The 11,900-nt window shown below is 43.2% G+C and overlaps 1 protein-coding gene across 5 annotated transcripts in view; it reads left to right on the plus strand.

Annotated features, from left to right (window-relative positions):
- The window catches only part of TMEM56 (transmembrane protein 56), a 72,915-nt gene that overhangs the window by 49,519 nt on the left and 11,496 nt on the right, over positions 1–11,900 (plus strand). For all 5 annotated transcript variants that reach the window (XM_019501646.1, XM_019501649.1, XM_019501645.1 and 2 more), the window contains 2 exons: positions 3,707–3,796; positions 9,811–9,869. In XM_019501646.1, coding sequence (XP_019357191.1) covers positions 3,707–3,796; positions 9,811–9,869 — 149 coding nt within the window. The remainder of the gene's footprint in view (positions 1–3,706; positions 3,797–9,810; positions 9,870–11,900) is intronic.

Consider the following 11,900-nt stretch of genomic DNA (forward strand, 5'->3'; position numbering starts at 1 on the left):
CCCCCCCCCCCCCCCCCCCCCCCCGATTTTCTTGTCTCTGGGAACGGGAGTTTAACAGATAAAAATGTCTTCCATAAGAGTGGTGATAAAATTGCAAGATTTGGCCTCTCTTAATCTTTCAAAAATGATATAATATATGGTTTCTAAATATACTTGTCTAATGTAGCTGTACATGGCTGTTGTTTGATTAATCAGCAGCTTTCCATCCATTTGCTGCAACTTTTCATGGAGACAAACTTGCAAAAATCATACAGCAGTACACCCTTAAGTGGAAAACACATGCAGATTTGTAAAACTTTACCATTCTAATACATCGGTCATGGGACAGAGACTTTTTCTGAAAATATGGGGAGTAAGGAAAGTAATCCTCTTCACCCTGCCCCCCACCCATCCTCCCTGCTTACTGGGCAAAGACTTTAGGCAGGGGAAACAGTAGTTTTCTATTTGAATCCTGCAGAACAGTATTTGGGGTCTTGATAATGCATATATCAAAATAAATGTTCCTTTCAAATTGATTTATGTGCATTTAAATATTAATAAAGATATGGTTCCCTTGGCAACTACACCTTGTCTCCTTAGATGTATGTGTGCATTGCATCTTATAATGTTTAACTGTGTGAAGTAATGTCCAGCTGTGGATCATGGAACTTCAGATTTTTCGTGGCTAAAATATTAGCCATGATTTTACAGTAAAACTATTTTTGCACTCAATTTTTGTCCATTCAAATTGTGGATTCAACAGTTCGGTCACACACGGGGAACATGAACTACTCCCTAGAGGTACACCAATACATCGGTCCAATGCTGGATCAGCACTGCTTATTAAAAAAAAATTTACTATATCAGAAATCTGCTTGAAGTGGCTGATGATTTAGCTAATAAATCCTCATGCGTGCACACAACTGCAGCCAGCATGCAGGCACCAAGGAGCACAAGCCCGGCAGCTTTAAGAGTTGTATCCAGCTGATAAGACTGGTGTGGTAAAAGGGGCGTGGGGAGGGAAGTGGTATGGGGGGGGCAGATCAATGCTCCCCGCAGTGAGGGAGGGAGTGGGGCTGGGGCTGAGTAGGTGCTGCTCAGCGGGGGTGGGGAGGACACAGGACTGAGCCATGGTTTGTCTGGGGGAAGGTACAGCTTCCGCCACTGTGTGCCTCTTGTTTAGCAGCTCATCCCACTGCTCAGCCCAGCCTGCAGCTGCAGCCTGCCCTGCCCTGCACGGATGCAGGGGCACATACCTTCCCAAAGCAGTGGTGGGAGCCATGCCCCCCAGATGAGCCACGACTCCATCATGCACCTGCCGTGCCTGGACAGCACCTACCGAAGCCCCACTCCCTCCCTTACAGCAGGGGGCATTGATTGATCCCTCACACCCCTTCTCTCCCCCTCCCCTTTCACCATAACAGACTTACTGGCTAGACTCAGCTGTATCGGACTGGATGGGTATTGGCTAATACGCCGCCTTAAAAAATCAGCTATCAGTATTGGCCCCCAAATTGTATATTGGTGCACCCCTACTACTCCCAAATCCATCTCCCCCCCCCCACATTTAACAAAGTATAGAGGAAAAACTTAAGTTGTACACTTTTAGAGGTATGGAACATGTTCAGTTTGAAATGGCAGGTTGGGCCTAGCTGAGTGCTGCCAAACTACCTTCCAAAGACATCTTGAAGTTTGTCAATATACATGTTTCACTTGCTTTGCATGTGTATCCCATGCCCTGAGACCGGAGGTTTCAGGTATGCATATAATTAGTGGAATGTGCATATGGACAAGACCTCTTCAATTACATTATGGGAAGATAAGCTTATGCAGGTGAGCAAATGATATTGAGTACAGGAATAGCCCTACAGATTAAACTGTGAGCTAATATAAGTATCTTTATCCTTACACTGTAGTTGATACCCTTTTGACACACCTGACTCTTACTTGTATTACTATCTTGTATTTGTCTGGTTTGTTCTATAAGACTGAATAGCTCAGTCAAATTGTATTAGAATCTCACTGAAACTTTCACCTTTGGAGTTTCTGGGGTGTTTTGTTTGTTTTTAAACCCTGCTCCTAAAGCCCAAATATCCGAGACTTGTTTTGAGTTGTTATTCTTTTAACTGTGTGCTTATAAGCAGAAAACTATTGTAGCACACAAACTAGTCCATGTCTGTAGTACACAGTACAGCCAGTCTTCTGCTAGTTCTTTTAAGCTAAACATTTCTGAAGCAATTATTAACAATTAAATAAATCTTGGGTTTGGTTTTTAAGATGCATTAGTACAGGGGCAGGCAGAATACAGCCTGCTCCAAGCACTTTTATCTGTCCTGCGGAGCCCTGCAACAAATTGTGCCCCACCCAGCCCTGCCATCCATGGTGTGCAGCTCTGGCAGGCGGTGGCAGCAGCAGGTGGGGCACTTAGGGCACAGGCACCTGGCAGGGCATGGTTGCAGCCAGTGCTTCCTGCCACTCGCATGCAGCCTCTGCACTTGCACAGCAGGGAGGGAAGCCCCACGTGCTAGAGCCAGGTCCCTTTCCTGCCAGGACTGCATGGCACAGGCGAGAAGCTTCAGGCTCTGGAGCTAGCTGCCTTCCCTGGCCTGCAGGGGAAGGTGCCTGGGACTTCCCTACCCTGTAGTGCAGCCCCTGAGTGGAACATAGCTAGCTCCAGAGCCTGAAGCTTCCCGCCTGTGCTGTGCCGTCCTGGCAGGGAAGGCACCTGGCTCCAGCACATGGGGCTTCCTTCCCTGCTGTGCGAGTGTAGGGGATGCACATGAATAGTGGGGAGCGCTGGCGATAGAGGCAGCCCAGCAGAGGCTGCGCCCCTTGCCATGATGTGCAGCGCTGGCTGGAATTGCACTTCGCCTGCTGCTGCTGTACCATGGGCAGAGTGTGGAGGTGGAGGGGTTCTCCACACTGTCTCAACCTCCCTCACACCCCCACCCTTCCCCCACAACTTCTCACATATACATAACCCCCCAACATACCCTATGCTCCCACACATAGCCACACCCGCACCCTCTACCACACCATAGACACACATGCATGCATCCACACGCACATACTCTCCCCCTACAATACACAAAACTAAGAATTTATTTTTGTGTTACTGTGTGGTCACCTCTGTATACGGTTCGAAATGCAAATCATGACACAAATGTTTTTTGTAATAAAATTAAAATACATTATAGTAGGTGTTTGACTTTTAGTGTATGATGGGGGGGAGGGTGTTTGTCTCTAAGATGGCAACACCCTCCTCCCAAAAGGAGTATTTCCAGGGGGCAAGGGGAAGGACTTCATGTGGCAAAAGTCGGAGGTTAGGGGGTGGGACTTCCAGTCCCAAGATGGTGACAAGGGGGTGGGGCAACTGTCAAGGGGCAGGACTACCTATGCAGCCCTTGACAGCTCACCAAAACTCATTAAGCAGCCCTACACCCAGTATAATTGCTTGCCCCTGCATTAGTAAAAGTGTTAGTTTTAGGTTCCAGTTACTTTTATCATTTAAAATGATGATGATTATTTAAAAAATGTTATCCTTCCTTATGAAAAACTTTGATATGTATGGCAAAAATAGCTCATCACATGAGCAGTTGGATGTACTATAAAAACATCTAAAATCATATAAAAGCTAAAAAAAATTTTTTTAAATATAAAAAAAAAATAAGGACAAGATTGCTATAAATGTAGCTATGACATTAATTGCAAGTGTTCTGTGTTTCAGGACCGTATCCACGTTCCATGCCTTGGTGGTTGGTGTTTTTTGTGTATATATTTTAATGTATGATGAAGCTGTTAATGCAGACCCTATCTGGTAAGATATGTTATATTAAACTAATGTTAATAAAAGCTTTTAAAATTTTATTTTCTTTCTGTTTCTCTTCCAATGATGCTGCTGTGCCAGTCCATTAACTAATAAAATTGTCAGTCAGTTTTCCTGTAAATTGTGGAGCTCAACTTATACGTCTGTTCTCACAATCTGCTGAAATTCAGATTTTGTGCAACTGTCCATGCCACTATTCAGAGCATAAATTCTGTTAATTTATAATGGTATTTTAATTGATAAAATAATCTGATGTCTGCTGACTGTAATTGCACACTGAAGTTCCAATGCACAGAGCTGAAAATAATTATGAGTAGTCAAAGAATGTTAACTTGAGTTAGATCAATATTTGAATAAATTTAGGAGCTGTAAAATGAAGCTGCTGTGTAGCTTGTTGAAGTCCATTTGGGAGTTAAATGCTGGATAACATCATCTTAAATTCTTAAAATTAAGATACTACGTAGGCCTTTTCTGGGACACTAAAACACACTGTCACTGTTTGTAAGGTAGAGGGTATGCCTTTAATAAAGAAGACAGTAAGTTTTTAATTTGATTTTGGTCTTTGGTGTTAACCAAGCTGTAGCCCTCTGCCCCCCACCTTCAAGAGACTTGCAGTCTAACAGATTCTAGTTCTGTTTGACATGTGGGATTGTTGGCTGAAAGCTTAAGCTTCACCTCCTACCTGGTGAGAACTGACATTTCACCTCTGGGGAGGAAGTGACCTGAGTAACTAACTTTTTGTTTGTTTGTTTAATCTTCAACTCATAACTTGCTGTTTTAAACTAATAACTTGGCAATTTGACAAGCTTAATTAACAGTATTTTTCAAACTAATTTAAATATATTTTTCATCTGATTTCGAAAGGATTAAACCGACACACAACTCAATAAAAGAATGCATTCTGGACTGAATAGATCTGGGTACCATGAAGCTGTGACGTTTGATCACATCTCTGCTGCTGGCTTGGTGGCTTTAGGCATATCACTTAGCACCAATCTGTTTTGTCACTTATAAGAATGGAATAATACTTCTACTCTTTCTTTACCTGGGTCAAATATTTAGAATTCTCTGTTACAACTTGCTGAACATCTGTGATTTCGTCTGGCTTCCTTGCAAGTTCAAAGAATGCAGTACTGTGAAGGATTGGGTTAAAAGTTGAACAGCCTTTTGAAGATATGAAGTGTCATTTGTTTTTGTTGTAAACTGAAGTTCTAATAGATTATATTCAGCTATAAACTAATTCTCTACAATATTGGTCTCTTCTATATGTGGCTCCATGGCTACTTGGCATTTTTCTTTCATTCTCTTGGTATCTGTTTTGAGAGAAGGCATTACCAAAAGGACTGGATCAATTGGGCATGCTTGAACACAAGGGAATGATGTTGTTTCTTCAGTGTTGTGGTGAATGTTGAGTGAATTCAAGTTGTCTACTTTTTAACAAGCCTTGGTAAAAAACAAACAAAAAATGAAAGGTGCAAGTACAAGACAGCTTTATTATCTTTAAGTAATACACCTGGAAAATGACCTGATCATTAAAACAGGTAATTATGGGGTAAATTCAAGTAGAACTAATGAAACAATTGCTTTGAATAATGCTTACAGAAATTGTTGCTACCTCCCCATTCAGCACATCGAAAACTAATCCTGCACAGATAGCTGAACGTTCAAGGTTATGTAAAAACATTAAACTTTAACAAGGAAAACTTATCTGCCTTTGGGGAGAAACTATTCTGTAACTCGGCTTATGTTTCTAACCATTTCCTTTACTTGTGTAAGTTCAGAGTAGCTATTGCCGATGGTTTTGGGTGATTCAGTTGGCATCTGGTAGAGTGCAAAAAGCAATCTAAAATATCAAATAGCTTTAAAAGCAACTAGATTTCTCATACTGAGAGAATGTCTAAGTTTTAGTGTTGAGTATGGGTTGGACTTGTGTGTGGCTTTTTGTTTTTATGGCAGCTGTTTTGGGGATTGGACGATAGTATCTGAGAGTTCTCTTGGCTGGGTGAAATTGTTTTAGTTAGTGGTTTCAGGAAGTGTAGAACCCACTGTGTAGGGCTGAGCGCCAATGTTTTTAATTATTAAACTAAAGTCAAGTACTTGAAGTTTCAGTTGCCATTTTTTAGAACATTAAGAATTATCTGGGTTCTTGTTTATGAAATTAAGAGCAGTATTTTAAGGGAAGACTAAGTGTGATAATATTGTCAATGGTTCTGCAAGTTTTCTCATGGAGTCCTGCCAGTGAAAGTAAAGTCATAATTTGCTACCCTTTAGCTCCTCACTATCAGAAAATGCCAACTATGCCAAAATAAAAGTTTTTTATTTTGTCACGTGTAACAGATAGACTTTTACTTACTGGAAGGCTGACTTGCTAGGCCACAAAAATGAAATGGCTAGCATTTGTCCATTTAGCATCATAAATCCCATACAGAATAGCAAATACTATGCAGTGACTAATTAATTAATGACCATATAGTACTTGAATTCTATTTTGCAAGAAGCTGTTTAAAAGCTTAGTTGTACTCTAAATCATTAGTTCATCTAACAGTTTTATAGGTCACACTTTCCATTTTTAGGTTGATTCGTAAGTGGAATCCGCTGAGATGTTATGTAATTGAATAAGACTGAAGACTGAGAACAAACTACCAAGGGAGATGCCAGGTGCATTATAGCAAGGCTGCTCAATCATGTAGAAATCTCATGTCTTTTCAGAAGGCAGACCCTATAAGATGTTGGATTTAGCCATTTACAAACATGGGATACTAGTCATCCACAGAAGTCTCTTACCAACAGAACTATGATTGTTAATGAGCCTAGTTTACACAAGTTTAAGGCCTTGTACCCCTCCTGCACTTTTCTTAACCCTATACCTCCCCCATCTATTTGACCCTGGCTTAAATATACTAATTGCCTTGGGGCAGGGCTGTCCAGATTTTGAGTAGCTAGTGGCCACATGCTTCCCTGTACATGCCATGTGGCACCTCCCCACTGCTCCATACACTGTATCACAGCAGTGCCCCATGTCCCACTGTGGGCTCGTCCCACTACACCATGTGGAGTCCCTAGGTCCCAGGGATGGGAGCAGGGAGCTGGAGGAGGGAGGGGAAGCCTAGAGACCCATGGCAGCAGCAGTAGTAGAGTAATAAGAGAAGTGATACCCAAACTGGGAGCCTTAGGGCTGCAGGTTAACCTCCCAAGGGCTGCATGTGGCTTGCAGATCACCAGTTAGAAAGCACTGTCTTAGGGTATCTGAGCAATTTTAGGGACCAATATGTAATACAGGGAAAGGCTGCAAGTTAAAAATGTTGCAAATCTAAAAGAGATTAACAAAATATTTAATTAGCCAGTTAAGTGTATTTCTAGATAATACTAGGGGTGCACCAATAGAGACTTTGGGGGGCTGATTACTGAGAGCCGATTTTTTTTTTTATTAAGGAGACATACCGGCTGATACCAATCTGATTTCTGATACAGCTGTGTCCAGCTGGTAAGTTTGTTGTGGTGGAAGGGGCATGGGGGTGGGGAGCAGATCAATGCCCCCCCCAGTGAGGGAGGGAGTGGGGCAGGGGCAGATGCTGCCCAGCTGGGCAGGGTGGGGTGTGGGACTGAGCTGCAGCTTGTCTGGGGTGCGCTGGGGGAGGCAGCTTCTGCTATTGTGCATATCCCAGGAGGGCATGAGTGGGGGGACATATGCCCATGGATCTGTGTGGGGTGGGGCAGGCAGGCTGTAGCTGTGGGCTGGAGCCAGGGCTGTGCCAGGCTCTTGTCAGTGGGGGGTAGACTTGGGGTGAGCAGCAGTGGCACTGGCAGGGGCTATGGGGGCTGGGACTGCAGACACCCCAAATTTTGCTGTAGCCCCCTCTCAGCCCCTCCTCCCAGCACAGCCACCACCCTTCCTGGTGTGTGGGTGGAGGCAGAAGTTGAGCGGGGACTGCACTGGGTAGGCGGTGGTAGTTCTGGGAGGGGGGGTTGGGAGGGGCCAGTGGTGAAATTTTGGATGCCTGTAGCCCCCTCCCAGTGTCTACCCCGAGACACTGCCTACCCCAAGCCTAGCCACCGCCAAGAACAGCCCAGCACAGCCCCGGTTCTGGCCCACCTGCTTCACCCTGCACAGATCTGGGGGGCACTCCCCCCACCCTGGATGAGCCATGGCTCTGTCCCGTGACCTGCACTGCTCTGGCTGGGCGGCGCCTGCCCCAGTCCCCACCCCAGTCCCTCCCTCACTATGGGGAGCGTTGATCTGGCCCCCCACACCCCCTCCCCTTCCACCACAACAGACTTACCAGCTGCACGCAGCTCTCCAAGTGCCTGGCTATGCTTCTCACTGCTTGTGTGCTGCACCACAGCTGTGCACACATGTAGGCATTTATTGGCCAAATTATCAGCCGCGTCGGGCCAGTTTCCGATATAACCAATTTTCTTTATATCAGTGTCGATCCAATATTGGACCCATTGTTGGTGCACCTCTAGATAGTAGCTGTCCTCCCTTTCTGGTACTGCCATGCTGATCTGTAACTGTGTGGCAATGCAATGGTGACCAAATCAGCTTTTTTTACAGAGCAAGTTGTATGTTAAGGCACAGGCCCGTGACTTCACCTGAAATTCTTCTGGGTTAATATATGAAGCGGGGTAGCCAGGCTGTTTTCAGGGGTATGTGGAACTTAAATTGATCTCTGTTTGTGGTGATATCCACAGGACCCCATTGTGCTAAGGTTTTGGGGGATGCATGGAGAGCTTTGGTCCTTGTACTGAAGAATTTATCAACTTATATTGGGCGTTACACATTTTGTCCCAAAATGAGTATTTGTTAGTAATACTCATACTGACAAAGTATAAGTATGACTGAAGGGTCAACAGGGATTACACTGAAATATCAGTTGCCTGTTCATTTGAGTTACGTGTACCTCTTGATAGCGTAGAAGGTTCCATAATATTGTGACTTTCCTGATTTCATGCTTGATCCAACCTGTGTCTTCACAGGCTATGTCGGTATTGTTTTGATGGTAATGAGAATGGGAGAATTTAGATGGAGGAGGAAGAAATTAAAATGAAACTTCCCAAATGAGCTTTGTTATGCAGTGGTCAGTCTCAGAAATCTTCATACTTCCTTTGAAGTATGATGTTGGACTGTAAGGATCAACAGTCCTACCTGATAAGGTAAATCATGCATTTTTGTGAGACAGAAATGGGAACCAGGTCACGAACTAACCAGCTCCAGGCAAGTAAAATGGGTAGACTTTCATTAGTTTATATGTGTGTGTGTGCATGTTACTGTTCAATTTCCTTGCAACCTCTGGTGGCATGTGAACCTTTCTTTAAAGTCTCAAAGAGAGTGTTTCATCCATTTGCTTGATCAAGCCACTTTTCTTTTGACAGTTTATTTACCTTGAATATAGGCCATTCATTGCCAAGTTTCATTCACTGGTCTCCTTGGATGGGAATGGCAATCAGGGAACCTGGGATGTGGGACAGGAGGCACTTTCTAACCTTTAAAGCTATGCAGATCACTTTGCCACACTAGGGATTCTGATAGGGAATTTTCTGCACCATGGGGAATACCAGTGCTGGCTTTTCTCTAGATCTGATTTCAAGAATGCAATGGTGGTAGCCCATATTGGACTATCCCACCCAGATCTGTTGTACTCACTCATACCAAGGGAACAGTCTCCTTTATTATTGTTCTTTTCTGTAATACTAAGACAAATTATCAGGCCATAATGTCCAGATACAAATATTACCTATGAAAGAGAAATATTGCCTGGTCACTTCCAGAAGACCAAAGCAAGTCTTTATTACTGAATGGCTGCCAATTACTGAGTACATTTTGAGAGAATCCTTAGCTTCTCATGTAACATCTAAAGCTGTAAGATCAGTCTTCCTAACTAATGGCTCTTCTATAGTTTTTTGTGTCAACCAAGAGGTGACTTAAGGGGGTATAAAGATATGTGATATTTATAGGTTTTTTTGTTATAAAGTCTGTAACTGCACTTTTTTTGGTATGTTTACAGGGGTGACCCTTCAATTGTGAAACTGAATATTGCTATTACCACAGGCTACCTCATTTCTGGTAATTATGCAATATGTATATAGTATACATTTGGATATCTGTATCAAATCATTGTTCTAAAGATTTGTTGAATGTATATAATATTGATTCCATTGTAGCTTTTAAATATATTTGTGGGCTCTGGAGCAGTGGCAGAATCCTCCCAAAGGGATGCGGAGAGATGGAAATGGTATTTCTGTGGGTGGTAGAGGAATGCTGCTGCATGGTTTATGGTCAGGGATGCATCTGCCTACTGCTAACTTGCTCTGGTCTACCATCCAACTCGGAAGGAATTGAAGTTGTTGGCCTTAGTGCTCTTTGGAGTGTCCTGAACTTCTGCCAGGTTGAACAAGCTCCTCCTCCTTTAAGCCCATAGGCTGTCCCCCCATGAACAGGGGTGTGCAGTTGCCCTAGCACACCCACCTGCACGTGGGGTTAACGTGAGGGAAAAATACTCTGGGTGGCATAGGGGAGGCTGGGGCCAGCACCTGTGCTGGGCCCAGCAGCCTTACCTGAAGTTCTAGGGGCCTCCTGGGGCAAAGGCAGCGATTGGGTGTGCGGAGCATGGCTGGCGGATAGAGCATGGCTCTGGCCAGTCAGGCTCCACTTACAGACAGTGTACACTGCCACCATGTGCACTGCCCCACTCTTCTGGCACAGGGTTTTCTTTCATTTTGGGTTTTTTTTTGACACCAGGATCTCCTGGTGTCAAAAAACCCCACCCCACTGCAAATTAGCAGCATGGCAAATGCCTGCATATGTGGTGTGTGCAAACCACCGCATGTGCACTCATCTGGACGTGCTCATAGAATGCAAGCAGCAGGGTTTTAGTAACCCCACCAAAAGTTGAAAAAATTACTATATCTTTACTCTTATCTCCATTGGCCCCTTAAGCCAGATTCTTATGTGTAAGAGTCTTATGTGTGAGAATGTAGAGAAGAACATTAATTACCCTGTCTGATGGGGCTTTCATCCTTACATACACTTGTGCTGTACTTCACTCAATTATCTCTTCTTAGTTAAAAGTGATTGGGGTGTTTTCTGAGAGAAGGATTTTTGATGGAAAATGCTGAATTATTCAAGCAGGTTTTTGTTGTGGTGATATGGAAAAGCTTCTTTGAAACTAACATGTTAAGGATGGAACTTCTGGTTAGAGGGATAAACAACAGGTCCGTCTGGATCATAGCACTAATTTACCATGACGGAGAGTTAGGATCAAGTCCAGGGACTGCCAAATAGAATGACTTGTACTTTGGTCTTCTACATCCCTAATCATCCAGCTTTTCTGGGGGAAGTACTCTCAATCCTATTTTTGACTCCTTATATACATTCATTGGAACTTTTATTTTGAATAATTCTCTATTGGCATTTCATTATAAATTCATGAATGCATTGGAACAGGCACTTGCCTCTATAGCCCAATGGCTAAATTCAAGTCTCTTTTGCTTAAGTAATATTTAATTTTTTATAACCACTACCACTGGTAGTCAGGTCACATACTTGTGGGAAACTTGAAGTTCACGACCTTGGACTAATTTTGGGAAGAGCAAGGACTATAATTGAGGTTTCCCACATCAATGATGAGTGTGTAATGGTCAGGCTGTTCTAGTGCTCTGTGTCTTGTCCCAGTTCAAAATAGAGACATTTTTGAAATCTCAAAATTGTCATGGGATGGGAAAGCAGTTTTCTGCTCAGTCCTTCTCTTAAATAGTGAGACATGAGTTCTCGTTATATTTTTATAATTTGTGAACTTTGATTAATGAAGCTAAGATCTATTCAGAGTGAATCCTACAAATATGTGTTTGGCATTGGGGGGTTGTGCCTAATTATATAACCTTCTTGGCTTAATCTCTTTGAATATTTTAGTGTTGATCCACAGAAGACAGTTTTAAGATTAGAAGTTTTCCCTTCAAAGGAAATTAAGATTATTTTGTTGCTTTAAATTGGGTATCATTTGTCATGTAAAGTGTCTGCATCGATAACCTAGAAAGATTTGAGAATTGAAGTAAAGGCTAAAGTAAAGGTGTGGTAAATTACTAGTTTTTTTTTTTT

This window comes from Gavialis gangeticus, unplaced genomic scaffold (assembly GCF_001723915.1).
Source record: "Gavialis gangeticus isolate Ggan-Ray unplaced genomic scaffold, GavGan_comp1, whole genome shotgun sequence".
Classification (NCBI taxonomy): domain Eukaryota; kingdom Metazoa; phylum Chordata; order Crocodylia; family Gavialidae; genus Gavialis; species Gavialis gangeticus.